General features: G+C 45.7%; 1 protein-coding gene across 5 annotated transcripts in view; it reads right to left on the reverse strand.

Moving 5' to 3' along the window:
- Window positions 1–15,176, reverse strand: part of CHD6 (chromodomain helicase DNA binding protein 6) — a 188,030-nt gene that overhangs the window by 28,190 nt on the left and 144,664 nt on the right. For all 5 annotated transcript variants that reach the window (XM_019637000.1, XM_019636999.1, XM_019636996.1 and 2 more), the window contains 4 exons: window positions 13,998–14,087; window positions 12,175–12,278; window positions 6,815–6,944; window positions 5,119–5,179 (listed from right to left, as the gene is read on the reverse strand). In XM_019637000.1, coding sequence (XP_019492545.1) covers window positions 5,119–5,179; window positions 6,815–6,944; window positions 12,175–12,278; window positions 13,998–14,087 — 385 coding nt within the window. The remainder of the gene's footprint in view (window positions 1–5,118; window positions 5,180–6,814; window positions 6,945–12,174; window positions 12,279–13,997; window positions 14,088–15,176) is intronic.

Below are 15,176 nucleotides of genomic sequence, written 5' to 3' on the forward strand. Positions count from 1 at the left end.
AAGATCAAAGGCTGACGGTTAAGCACGTAAACTTTATTGTGAACAGTGTTCAACTGGACCTGGCCTGCACTCGGGCTGGTGGCTGTCTTTTCACAGAAGACGCTACTGGGAGGAAGGCACGCGTATATTCAAATGACATATAATTGTTCTACTTTCTTGACGATAAAAAGAATACCCGACTGGAATATCTAGAGAATACCGAGTCTGAACTCTGCCTTCGAGAAGCTGTGAGAACTTGGCAGAGCTCTAGAGCTCTTTACCTTCCTGGGCCTAAGTTTCCTCAGCTCTCAAATGAGGGTAATAACATCTGAAGTGTTAACTTCACTCGGCTGAGGTGCGGATAGACTGAAACAAAAGCAAACAGTGCTTTGGAAAGAGTAAAGTTTCACATGAGTATAAAATATTACTTTCATTTCTTTGGTACTTGAGTTGTTTTCAATGGGAAAACACATCCCAAATTCCAGACAAAAGAAGTAACAGTGTACGCTAGGGACTGGAATGGCAGAACATGGGATTTTAATTGTCAAGACCAGAGCCCAGGGCCGGCCGAGTGGCTCAGTTGGTTCAGAGTTGGCTTAAGAGTGCGAGCTCTGAGCAACAGGGCCGCCAGTTCGATTCCCACATGGGCCAGTACGCTGCACCTGAGCTAAGCCGTCACTGAGCTGCCAACAGGTGGCAGGATGGCTCAGCTGGTGTAACAACAAGACTGCCTGTTTGAAGGTGGGCTACGCCCACCCGCAACCAAGACTGAACTCGGATGGCTCAGTGGATAAGGCATGCGCTCTTAACAACAAGGCTGCCGGTTTCGACTCCCACAAAGGATGGTGGCTATGCCCACCTGCAACTAAGACTGAACTTGGCACCTTGAACTGAGCTGCCACCCGGATGGCTCAGTAGATAGAGCGTGTGCTCTTAACAACAAGGCGGCTGGTTCGACTCCTGCATGGATGGGATGGTGGCTATGCCCACCCACAACTAAGATTGAACACAGCACCTTGAGCTTAGAGGCCACGAGCTGCCAACGGGCAGCCAGATGGCAACTGGCGCCCTCCACAATGAAGACTGAAGAACAACAACTTGTCTGTTTCTCTTTCCCAATTCCCTAACACTGTTCCCCTTCCCCAATTCCCCAATAAAATCTTAAAAAAAAAAAAAAAAAAGACCAGAGCCCAACTTCCTTCAGGTCCAAGGTCTGAAGTTTCAAGCGGATTTGCTTCAATCTGCGGCTTTACAAACCTTGGGGGAGATATGGAAACATATCTTTGAAAAATAATTATTTCCTACTTTGGGAAAGTGATGTCACTGTTACTGTTACAGGAATCAGAGCCGAGGGGAGCCAAAATAAATACTACACATTCTCCAAACTAGAAGCAAAAGAAAGAATTGGTAACTTTTAGGTGGTAATCAGGAGAAGAGAAGAGATTATCCCAGTAATGGAGTCAGTTGGGTACAATGCTACAGCAACCTCTAGGACCCAGAATCCATGAAATTCTAACAGATTCATTTGCTCCACTCCTCAAAGCCAGAGAAAATATAATCAAATGGTGCTTGGGTACTGGTTTCAGTCTGCTTATGCAAATTCCCAGAACCTCGTTTGTAAAATGCAGTGCACGTTTCTGCTTCTGGGAGGATGCACGTTTCCCCTATTCTTCACTCTAAGTACAACTAAAACCCCTGGACATTTACCTAAAGAAAACTCTGACCAGTTATTAGGGAACTTGGGACCCAAGGTATGAAACAGTGTTGACAACCTGGGTTTTATTGCCTTATATGTCCTAGACTTGGAGGTAAAGAAGCTGGCTGCCTAGATACACCAAATGGTACACACACACACACACACACACACACGCACGTACCCCAATAAAAGCTCGCTCTAGCAAAAAAACAGGAAAAGGGCAGTTTAGAAATACACAAATGTTAACACCTGCTATACCCCAGTGTAATGACAGAGAAAACACTGTGGTTCACAACAGCCATACTAGCCCAGGCTGAGTGGGGAGTCTAGACTTTGATTTCACCAGGCTGTAACAGGGCACCCCATCATTCCCCTGCTGGGGTAGTGCCAAAAATCCAATAAGGAGTCCCTGATAGTAATGAGGTGCCAACCCCTGCCCCTCATGTCAGCGAAGACCATGTGAGAGCTAAACTTCCACTCCTGACCAACGGTAAGAGAAACAACTCGGGTGTCACTGGGTCTGGCTGGTAACATGAACTTCTATTCCCACCTGGTAAAAATAAGGTGGCATGGTCCCCATTCACTGTTCCCCTGCAACAGAGATGTCAAGAGGTAGTCAGCTAAAACAGAAGTTTTAAATAAGATCTTGAGTCTCACAATAGAATACTCAAATGTTCAGGTTTCACTCAAAAATCGATTATACCAAGAACCTGGAAGACCTCAAACTGAAAGAAAAAAGACAACTAAGAGATGCTAACACTGAAATGACAGAGATCTTAGAATTATCTGACATATGAATTTAAAGCAGTCATCAATGAATAAAACAAAGTCCCTGCAAAGGAATAAATATCCAAAGAAGAACCAAAGGGAAATTTTAGATTTGAAAATGAAATATCCAAATAAACAAAAACAAAAAACTCTCGGTGAACAAGCTTAACATCAGAATACAGAAAAAAAATTAATGAACTAGAAGACAGAAAAACAGAAAAGTACCCAGTATGAACAAGAGAGAAATAGATTAAAAAGAATTAAACAGAACCTCAGGGACCGATGGGACTATAACAAAAGATCTAATGTTCATTTCATCAGAGTCTTGGAGGAAAGAAAAAAGGGCACAAAGAAATAATAGATGAAAACTTCCCAAATTTGGCAGAAGACATAAACCTACATATTTAGGAAGCTGAGCAAACAGGATGAACTCAAAGAAATCCACTCAAAAAATCCTAAAGTTCTTGAAAAATAAAGACAAAGAAAAAAATCTTGAGAGCAGCAAGAGAGAAAAGACACCTTACTTATAGGGGAAAAACAACTTGAATGACAACAGATTTCTCATCAGAAACCATGGAAGCCAAAAGGAAGTGGCACAACATTTTTCAAGAGCTGAAAGAAAAGAACTGTCAACTCGGAATCCTATATCCAGTGAAAATATCCTTCAGGAACAAAGGGGATATTAAGACATTCTCAGATGAAGAGCTGTCATCAACAAACCTACTCTAAAAGAATGGCTACAATAATTTATTAAAATAGGAAAAAACCTTGGAACACATGGAAGAAAGAACACAGTAAACAAAGATATGGGTAAATGCAGTAGCCTTTCCTTCTCTCGACCTTTCCAAATTATATTTAACAGTTGTAGCAAAAATTATAACATTATCTAATATAGTTCTAACTGTATGTAGAAGAAATGTCTAACACAATTATATTATCAATGGAGGAGGGTAAAGGGACAAAATGAAGTATGGTTTCTACACTTCACTTGAACTGGTAAACTGATACCAGTGGACTGTGATACACTATGTATGTATAATGAAATATCTACAATAACCACTAAAAGCTCTAAAAAAAACAACCAATAGAGATAAATCAAAAAAATATTCAAGTAACCCAGAGGAAGGCAGAAAAAAAACAAACCAGAATCAAAAAGCACAGAAAAGAATAAAACATCAGACTTAAGCCTTTATGTATCAATAATTACATTAAATGTAAATAGCCTAATACACCAACTAGAAGACAGACACTGGCAGAGTGCATTAAAAAATATGACCCAACTGTGAATAGGATAAAAAGACAAACTACGAGGTGGGAGAAAATATTTGCAAACCACATATCTGACAAAACCTGAGTATCTAGAATATATGAAGAACTCTCAAATATCAACAGTAAAACAAAGAAACAATTCAATTAGAAAATGGGCAAAGGACATGAAGAAACATTTCACTGAAGAAGTATATATATGGCAATAAAGCATATAAAAAGATTTTAAACAGGGGCAGTCAGTTAGCTCAGGTAGTTTGAGCGCAGTGCTCATAACAACAGGGTTGCTGGTTCGATTCCCACATGGGCCACTGAGTTGCGCCCTCCACAACTAGATTGAAACAGCTGCTTGACTTGGAGCTGATGGGTCCTGGAAAAACACACTGTTCCCCAATAAAAATTAAAAAAAAAAAAAAGATGTTAAACTTCATTAGCCATTAGGGAAATGCAAATTAAAACCACGAGCTATCACTCCATTCCTATCAGAATGGATCAAATTAAAAAAGGATGACAACACCCTAGTGAAGATGAGAAAAACAGTAGATCACTCATGCATCGCTGGTGGGAAGGTAAACTCGTACAGACACTCTGGAAAAGTTTGGCAGTTTCTAAGAAAATCTAAACATGTAACTAACCATATCCTATGACCCAGCAATTAGATTCCTGGAATTTTATCCCAGAGAAATGGAAATGTATGTCCACACTAAATCTGTACACAAATGTTTGTAGAGTTATTCGTAACAGTCAAAAACTGGAAACCACCAGGTGTCCTTCAATGGACGAATTCAGTGAAACAAACTGTGGTACATCTACACTACAGATGTCCACTCAGCAATCAAAAGGGATGAATTATTGCTGCAGACACCCATCTGGATTGACCTACAGGGGATTGTGCTGAGTGACAAAAGCCAATTCCCAAAGGTTACATGTTATATGACTCCATTTGTATAAATTCTTAAAATGATAAAATTACAGAAATGGAGAACAGGTTAGTGGATGCCAGGGATTAACAAATATGTGAAGACAGGAGGGACGTGGAGATGGCTATCCAAGGGCAACAGGATGCGTCTTTGTGGCCGTGGAAACGTCCTGTACTCAGCATCCTAGCTGTGATGCTGCACTACAATTTTGCAAGATGTTCCTATAATGGGAAAGTGGATAAAAGGTACGTGGAATTGCTCTGTATCCTGTAACTGCGCCTAAAATCCAGTTATCTTAAAATCAAACGTTTCATTAGAATAAAAGTGCAAGGCAGTCTGTATGTTGACAATTTTTATAATAAAATGTTAGGAAAAATGCAATGCCACTGAAGCAATGCAGTCAAGTTCCCCAAGACCACTACTATAATAAGACGGGGATTTCCCTCTCCATATTAAAGATTGTAGGGGTTGCCAACACATCCGACTCACCACTTGTTTCTGGAGGCCATCTAACTTGTCTTCAGTGCTGTCTTCTTTATCCGTGTTGCCTCTACACATAAGCAAAAAACAAAAAAGCATCACACACCACTTAGGAGCTATGTGGCAACCAGGATGCTTGCAAGAAAACCCCCTAAATCACTGAGCAAAGGGACTCTTAGTAGATCCCTTTCCCCACAGGCCTCAAAGTCTTGGATTTTCCCAAGTGTGCTAACTTCTACGGGCAAGGACCTCCACTGAACTGAGACTTGAACATCTAGTCAGTCAAGTGGAGAGGCCAGCTATTCAACAGTGATACTGTCATAAACAAAGTAATCACCGCACATCAAGAGTTATCTGAATATGTGGCTTCAGAGACTGAAGGCTTGCAAACCGAGCAAGTCCTGATGTGCCAGCCCCCAGATCACATCGGGTGAATCTTCACACACAATGTGTGGCAGCAGTCACTTCCATGTGGCAGCAGTCACTTCCTCGAAAGGGCGCTCTACCGAAACTGCAGGAGGAGGGACTCTGCCCCGTTTACCATCAATCTCACTTGCCTGTAGGTTTGCTCCTACTGTCTTCTCTCTCGTAAGCTTAACTATTGCTGAAATCTATGTTTTCCATGACTCCTTTTAAAAAGGACTTTGAAACAGTCCTGCCTCAAATATTCTTGTCTTTGCTGCTCAGATCCTGGAGGCAGGAGAATCTCCTGCCTTCACTGCTTAACCAGAGAGAATAGCCGCCCCACAAAAATATGAACTTTATGCCACATTCAGGGACCTCACGCAGGTAACGTTTTCCCTGACCCAGTGAGCCTAACGACACCAACACGGGTCACTTGGGCATCTGTGAACATCTCTCTGATTGTGTCTTTAGTATCTGCCCACAGGAAACACCTTTGGTAGCTACAATGTTCATCAGGGGTTAAGGACAGATGAAAACTGCATCTGGTTCCTTTCTTGGCCTTAGCAGATGGTCAGGGGCTCCTGGCAGTGCCATGCTCTCGTGTCCAGGCCTGGCCACAGCCCTAGGCGATGCAAAGCATATCTGCTACTTTTGGGGAGAAGAGCAGGTCAAAAGCTTCTCAAACACAAGCTAAGAGATACATATTACATTTTCCATATATATATATATTTTGGAGAACCAGTTTTTGGCTGTTTATTTAGCTTTCCTATGAATTTACACATTGGGAGATTATGCCAACAGTAAATAAAATTCAGTCACTAAGGATGCTTCCATCCTTTTGTTCACATACCCAGGGACAAGGCCTAAAATGCCATAGCTGTCGAGCGGTCACTCCTAAACCCACCTTACTCGCAGACCATGAAATCCTTAAATAATGCTGGAACTCCAAGGTCAAGAAGCCTGTACTTGCTGTGCCTCTTCTAAGCTTCCTGCCAGGTCTGAGGTCTGAGTTCTAGAATCCTCTGACTAGGTAAGACACAAATATGGTGGGCGGCTTGGGGAACCCGTGAAGGACAGGGACTGGTATCTGGTTCAAAGTGCTTGGAAGTCAAAGAAAAGGCCTGAGCTGTAACAGGATGTACCCAAAGCAGCAATTCTGGAAGGCCGTTCCAGCATGGCAAGGTGTAAGGGAGGCGCTGGACTGTGGGGGACCGACTATGAGTGTGCTGGACATCGGGGAAGGGGCCATAATCTCGTGGCATGACATGTCACATCACAGTTGTCCTGCGCAGCTTCTCACCTTTCGGGAATGTCTGAGGTCCCGTCCGTCACACCCTGTTCTGCAGAAAGGGACTTCTCATCTGGCATGCCAACTTTCTCCAGGAAGCAGAGCGCTGGGTCTGCTCGCATGGCGTTGTACCGCTCATACCCTGATCAGGAGGAATGAGAAAGGTCAGAACTCACAGTTTCTGCCCCGGGCCCCAGACAGTCCCTGTGTTTCCCTTACTAAATAAAAACAAAACAAAATACTCATTTAAGATTTATTGGGCCCTTTAAGATTTCTCATTAGGGGAATATCCCTGAGCTAAAGTGGACACCTTTGAGTCATGCTGAACCAAAAATGAAAGCTCACGTAAATGTTCTGTGTCCAAGACAGGTACAGATACCGCTGTCACATGCTTGCTTCTTTTGGACAGCAAAGGGGATCAGGCAAGTTGGTTTTGCAATTTCTTTTCGTGGCACCCCCCAACCCTGGACATCTCATTACCTCCCGAGGGGGGCTTGTTTTCTCACAGTCCAGTTTGTCTCCCAAGTGTTAGAAATGGAAGCTGAACAAAGTGATGGATGCCAGGGACAGAACAGAAAGAGGACTGTGATCGGTAACTGGATTAAAACGGATCTGCTGCCTCTGTACTCAAACTCAATACAAAATCTTAAATCCACTGGCCAGGGCTTTAAAATCACCCCTCACCACATCCCAAAGTCATGAACAGGTGGAACCTTTTTGACTCAGAAGGCAGACTTCAAAAGGGAGGCACGACAATGAAAAAATATCACTTTACTTGGACAAAGCCCATGCATGAGAATGTTATTATTTTATTAAATCTAATGTAACCTTATAACGAGACAGGATTTGGTTGTGTACAAGAGCCAATCTATTTTATCCAATTACCTTGGGGAAAACTCCTTCATGATCATCAAAACCCTTTCCATGTTGCTCCTAGCAAACAAGGTCAATTTCTAGCTTTGTAGTTAGTACAGAGAGGCCCCATTACAGGTGATGGAAAATCCTGTACCTAAAATGAGAACTAGCCTGGGTGCTGATAACAGACTTGATTTCACTTTGTTGAGTATTTCATTTCTACGTTGGTTTGGTTCTCGTATGTATCACTGTTTGATGCAGTTCTATCCTTCACCCTGTAGATAGCACCTGGTACTTTTTCTCTGAGGAGCTGTGGGCACATTATCTTTTAAACCAAAGTGACCCTTCCACCTCAATGACAGGTGCTGCCCGCATGAGGCGTATGGCAGGGGAAACTGGGGTGCCTTGTGTTCTTCTTTAGTCACTTATTATCTAGGGCAATTATTTGGTTAGCGTCTCTCTCCTGAGATTGTGGGCTCCTAAGAAAACAATCCATTTTTACTTATCATTATATCCAGTACTAACAAAGGGTCTGACAAGCATATATGACACACAATTGACTGAATGAGTCAGTGTTGCTCAGATTCTCTTCCAATAATTGCTGTAAGAAGAACCATCGTCACCCTCTCCCCATGTTCTACCTCAGCTCACATCAAAAGAGAAATGACCCAGAAGCTTCTGCTGCCTTGAAGAAATTCCCGCCACTGTCTCCTCCCCCTGAAAGGAGGGGCGCTTTACCTGACAGGTGAGATGGTGAATGCTTCCTCCTCTGAACCTCTGCTACTGAAAGAGGCGAACGGCCCATGAGTGTCGTGCCTGTGTGAACTCTGTGCTTGACGGCACAGGGCAGGCCAGGTCCTTTCGTCTACTCTCCAGACTTTCTCTTGTCAGGTATGGGCCTGACATCTAAACCGATTCTGTATTTCTAGTTCTCAATCTGCCAGGAAGCTGGAGGCGAGGACCAGTGACTGAGTCAATTCCCTAGAAAACTCTTAACGGCTGTTCTGAAGAGAGCAGTCGGAGCTGTAACAGTGCACAGTAGTAAAATGACAGGCCTTTAAGGGGGCACAGACTACTTGCCTCTTAATGTAGTCTAAAAAACCCTTCTCTAAGAATATGAACAGAAATACTAAACTCTGTATCTTGATAGAAATATCATACATCCAGGCTGCCCTGGAGGGGCGGAAGTCACTTAATGCAACTGAGAGCTGTCAAGAGCATCATGGAATAGGTTTGCTCCAGGGCCCTCCTTGCTGCCAGCAACCAAAGGTCCAGCCGATCCTTCCATGGGGTCAGCCTGGAGATAGAACCCTGGCTGTGTTCTTCTGATCTATGCAGGGCTGTAGCAGGCTATGTCTGGTGTGGACTAAAAGATCCACAAAACCTCAGACAATGAAGAGCTGTGTGGTTTTTTTCTTTTTAACAGTAAAGGTCTTTACTTTTTTACACCTATCCTGCCATGGATTCATGGGGAATGGGTTCCGGCAGCTCAGGCTTTTCCCATTGGTTCTCACAGACTGTGCTTCTCTGGGTGGGGCAGGCTGGCATTTCAGCTGAACCCAGGTACCGTTCTCTTTGGCTTCCTTCTTTTTCCTTCACCCATTTAGGAAGCTATCTCGGCTCTTAGCGTGCTTCATATGCTCAATACGAACATCAATTCTCTCTGCAAGAATCTTGCCCTTAACTTGTTTGCAACAATGCCAACCGCATGCTGGGTAACACCGTAGACCGTTCCAGTTTTGCCGTGGTGACATTGGCGGGGCATTCCTTTTTGAACGGTGCCCATTCCCCTGATGTCTACAATACCACCTGTCTTGTAGATTCACAGATACTTGGCCAAAGGAACAACTCCACGCTTTCTGAAGGCCTAGAGAACACACAGCAGGGCCCTCTCCTCTCTCCCTTTGTGTTGGTCATTTTGGTGAATTACTGGAAGACGGCAGTTCCGGCTGACAAAAAGGGCAGCTGTGTGTTTCTTAACCCAAGAAAGTGGTTGCAGCACTACAGCTCACACATCTGTGTCCAGGACACGGAGATGAGGCAGAAGGCTTCCTGATGGAGATTCCTGAAAAGTAAACACCACGCAGCTTGGCTTTCTGAAACTGTCTCATCTCCACCATCTGCTGGGTATCCAGGAGTTTGGCTATGACCGGGCTAAGACATGTTCTGTGGGTTTGGTTATACTGTAGCGAAGGCTAAGTTGTACAGGGGTAGTCAGGTGTGTCACCCAGGTGAGGACAAGTATAGGCCTATGCTCATGGAATGTCTGCTGGGCAACATTCAGCCAAGACGAGATCTGATCTGGAATCTAGAAAACTCCAAGAAGGATGGGCCCATGAAGCCAACCCCAGGCATCAACCCTGGGCCAGTCAGCGAGCCTTTTCCTGATCTCCTTTCCTGGAGGGGGCCTGTTTCCCACTTCTGTGTGGGTATTAAAAACCAGTCCCTCTGGTTTGCTGTCATCAGCCCCTGAGCTTTCAGCTCTGGCTCGAAGTGACCCCATCCATTTATTTCTCTCAGGTTCAGTTAGGTAGTTTAACACTTTGGTAATAATTCACCTAGGCTTTCTGCATGCCTGTGGAATGGGTGCTGGGTTAGGGGAGGAACAGGAAGCACATTAACTGCTGGGACTTGAGGGTTCTGTCCTCTGACACCGTGTTGATGCCATCAGGGACTTGGCAGTGTGCCCTAAAGCCACCACTGAAATGAGACCCAGGGTCAGCAGGCTGTCCTGCGCCCACGGTCAGATGCTCTGCACGTGGCTGCCTCCAGCAGCCTGTCCACTTCTGGGTTCTTTCCAAAATTAGATTAAACCAAGTTTTGGTTGCTTTGTGGCTCCTTGTGCTTTACAGGGAGGTCACACGCTTCTTGTCCCCACTTCGCAGCTGAGTTCTAGCCCTGTGCTGTCCAACAGGGGAGCCACATGTGGCTATGGTTAAGTAAAATTATGTAAAATTAAAAATACAGTTGCTCAGTTGTACTAGTCATGTTTCAAGTGCTCAATAGCTACATGTGGCAAGCAGTTTCTGTAGCAGACAGTACAGAAACAGGACATTTCCTCAATCGCAGCGCTGCTCCGGCCAAACCCCAGGGGTTTATCAAAGGGCTCTCGGCAGCACTGGACCTGCCGAAGCCTGATCCTGTAACACCTGCATCCAAGCTGTGAGGGGATTCCTCATTCACATGTGCAGTCATCCCTCAGTACCCACGGGGCACTGGTTCCAAGATGCCCCTGAGCATGCACAAGTCCCTTGTACAAAGTGGGGTATTTGCCTATAGCCTGTGTTTATACAGAGGCCACTGCAGGGTGTGCTTACACATCATCTCATTCGTGTGGGTTCAGTGTAGTGCTCGACGTGTGACAAATTCAAGTTTTGCTTTGTGGAACTTTCTGGGATTTTTTTAGGGATGAGGGGAGTATTTTTAATCTTCATTTGACTGAATTCACGATTGTGAAAGCCACAGATCTGGAGGAAATGTAACAGGCTGGCCTGTGTAATGTGGAAGAATCCTACGCATAGGGCAGGTGTTAGAGAGTTTACTTTCCAAAGGCAGAGTAACGAGTGACAGTGGAACAGCGCCAAGCATCTATTATGCGTCAGTCTGCATATATTGTCCTGTTTAATATTCAAACCATCCTCCTGGTAGGTGGCTTTGATAGTATTCCCACTCTACAGGTGAGGAAATAGGTCAGAAGGTTGTGACTTGCCCAAGGTCAAACGCTGAGGAAGCAGGCGAGCTGACAGCGAAGGCCAGGTGTCACTAACTCTTCCCACGTTAAATCCTGCTCTCCAGCTTAAAATTTCATCCATTCACCTGGCAGGGAAGGTGTGTATGAAACACATCACAGTGACTGCCACAGTGACTGCACGCTCATCATTCATTTTAACCGCTGGATGAAAGCAAGGGCAGGTGCTCAGAACAGTGCCAGGAGCGAACAAAGCAGGAGCTTATTTCAGTTTTTCCAAGCTACTAAAAAACCGCTCAGTCTCCTTTAGTCTGTTGGTTACCACATTAAAAAAAAAAAAAAGATGTCCATACTATCTTCTATTCTAAGTTTTTATACCCAATAGAGTAAGAGCTATACACTAGAAATACACAGATTATCTAGAATGACCTTAGAATTCTGCATACATATGAAATGCTAAAGCCTGACATTTTCCACATTTACTTATTCCTTCCTTCACTCAAGACACACTAGGTGCCTACATGTGCCAGGCACTAGGCCATTCGCTGGGACTACAGGAGTGAAGGGGAGTGAGGCAGCCCCAGGCCCGAGAGTGTGGACAGGCTCGTGCAAGGAAGACACACACTGAACAAGCCCTCTGAGACCACAGTCACCCATTCGAAGTCACCCATTTGAATGTTCATATGAACATTCACCATATCTTCATGACCTCTACATACGTCTGGTTTAAGTTCTGGGAGGACAGAGGTGAGGCTTTGCTTTCTACAAGGGACGTGGAACCGGACTACACGATTTTCAGGAAAGGGGCAACACTGACTGAAATACACACCATGTTTGAATACACCAATCAGAAGGGACTTATCGGCCTCAGCATCCCACCAATCTACTGGGATCTCCACGTAGTCGATGTCGGGTAGAGGCACGTCCAGCTCCCTGTGGAAGGAAGGGCATGGACTCAGTTCCTTCGACACACACAGAAAACAACGCAAAGGCTACCGGCCGAGCCCTGGTGCTAAGTCGCAGCCCTCGTTGTGTGCTTAGGCACTCAAGTAGCAAGGTGCAGACGGCTGTGGGCCAAGGTTTCCTAGCCAGGGCTTTCCATCAGGCTCATCCATCATCCAGTGAACTGTTTCTGCATGTGTGCTTGACTCCCAGGATCCATCTTTGACTGAAACTCATCGTTGGTCACCTTGGATAGGGCCTGGGATCTATAAGGTAGTTCTGATGTGCATCTTCAGTTGAGAGCCACAGCAAAAGCCACCAATACATTACTCATCTGATGGTAGAACACCCCCCAAATAGCTGAATTTATACATGATCAAACGCTGAAAAGATTGTGTCCAAATCATCTTGGTTCAACATGTAGGGATCTCAAGCATTATGTGAGAACAAGACAGTCTGTGCTGGTACATGTGGGCTATGAAGAGAGCCTTTCAGAGGACAGGTGCCACAATAGGTGGTACCGCTCCTGGCAGTGCTCTGCTATCCGTCTGTTGGAGCTAAAGTGATCACAAATTGCAGCACTCCTGGCCAAAGCGATGACCATAACGCGCCCTAGGGGGCGGACATGCAGGGTCAGCAGGCCCGTACCATCAGCCTCCGTGAGTCTCTGTCCATGTTCTGAGCTCACATGGACCCTTAGCTCACAAATGTGTCCGAGCACAGTCCTTACTCTGTGAAGGCTTTGGGGTCTGAGGGAGAACATCTGCCTGCCTCGCTCCTCTTCCCCACCTCCCTCTGCGGGGATGGTGCTCCCCGGCCCCACCTTTCCAGGCAGCACGCCACTGCAGGGCCAGCTGCCCTGCCTGCGCGGTGCCACGGGGCTGAGTGACTTCTCTGGGGTGGTGACTGCTCCTGATCACAAACTGCCCCATGGATGGGACTGCCAACGTCCTTCACCTCTCTCCTTCTTTTGTGCTCCTATGACCACTAAAGCCATTAGCATTGCCCAATGGAAAGAAAGAGCAAGAAGACACCATGGCCCCAGGTAATCCCAACACCTCTGGGAACAACAGGCATTGTACAGGGCTGGAGCACACCACAGATGTGGGGAACGTGAAGAAGGCTACCTGGAGAGCCCACCTATAAATTGTGACCATCTGACAGCTTCATCAGCTGGGAGCTTGGCAGCCCATTCCCTGAAGTCTTGGGAGATTCCCCCAGGACTCTACAGCTTCAGAAACAGGAATTTATAAAACTAAGGGACAAGTCAAACAGGTCAGAGGATTAGCAAATAAAGGAGAGCCATTCAAATGCATTAGAATACTAAGGCCAAGAGTAGGATTCTGAGTAAAACTTCTTGTGTATATCTACCGGATCAAGTGTATCCAAGTAATTAACATCATTCTACCATGATTAGTTAAGGTATAGAAATGACCGTTTCAAAAGCGATTTTACAACATTACTGGGACAAAAAAACTAACTTAAAACCTCACCAAAATCTGTGTTTCTAAGACAGTGTTTTCGCCTTTGTTTCCTTGCAGACGACCTGGCTGAACTGTCCATTCTCTGCCTGCCTGATCGCCCATCTAGGTAACTGGCTGGTGGGGCAGGAACATGGGCCTTTCGAAGCCCAGGCAGGTTAGCCTCTTTCCAGGAACAGGTCTTTAGGGCAGCGCGTTCACACTGGGTACTAAAGTTGACTCATTTTACCTGGCGGGAGTTCCTTCAAACGCTTTGTCAGCTGCTTCTCCCAGTATTTCAGCTTTTAGGTAGTAGAGCATCCGGACCCGCAGAAGTACCCTGGGAGAGGTGAACACAGGAACATAGACACATCAGAACCCAGGAGCAGCCTGTGAACTGCTGTCCCCCAGCCGACACAGGGTAAGTCTGGGCATTCCCACGTCGTTAGTGATATGAAGTAATACATGAGAAAGCACTAGAAAAACAAAACGCTAGGTACCGATGGCAGATGTCATTGTGAATAGCCCCATTTACACAATAAACTGCATCGCATCAGTCATCTGTTAGGTCGCCCCGTGAGCCATGTGGGGACAGCAGAAATGGCGTTCCTTCTGGTCCTTAAACGAGTACTCCCCGCTTCTATGTATATGGCTGCAATGACCCCTTAGGCAGAGCTGCCCTCCAGGAGGCTAGCGACCAGTCAACTAGCTCACTGAAGAGTAAGTCACGTGCAGTGATGCTGCTCTCAAACTGTTTCACTTGCACACAGTTAAAAGACTCCTTTAAAGTCCTTTTCATGGCAATGCTGCCAGACAGCAGCCATGTCTTCTCTCATAGGGCGCTCGATTAACTGATTCTGCATGGACCACACTCAGGCTCCATGGCAATGCACCAAACACGTGTGAGACAAAGCAGTCAAGGAAGTACTTGCTGGGCAACTACTGCGTGCCCTGCACCATGCTGGGTACCGTGATGTGCATAACAGAAGTTAACAATTCAACCCTGTTCTTGAGCAGCACACAACAGTCTAATTGTGAAACGACACCAACCAAGAAAGAATGAGAACACAGTGGACGACAGTGGGGGCCGAGAGAGCTGAGGGCTCGATGATGCAAAAACAGGGTCAAAGTGAGGCAGGCACAGAGAAGCTGGCCATGTTTAGGGAGATGATCCGTAGTCATGTCTAAAGAGGTTTAGAAGAGTGCTTGTCAGGTCGGCCGAGTGGCGCGATGGTTAAGAACTCGCTTGGGACGCCAGAGGGCTCCGGTTCAGATCCCACGTAAGAGTGCCAGTGACACTGCTCTCCACAGTTAAGATGCTGAACAACAGCTCAACCTGGAGCTGGGCTGCCGTGAGTCGCCTTGGCTGCAGTCCCCTGCTACAGTGGGTTGCCATGGGCTACCGTATGTAGCCAGCAGCCAGCGTGAG

The sequence above is a fragment of the Hipposideros armiger genome, unplaced genomic scaffold (genome assembly GCF_001890085.2).
Source record: "Hipposideros armiger isolate ML-2016 unplaced genomic scaffold, ASM189008v1 scaffold_31, whole genome shotgun sequence".
Classification (NCBI taxonomy): Eukaryota; Metazoa; Chordata; class Mammalia; order Chiroptera; family Hipposideridae; genus Hipposideros; species Hipposideros armiger.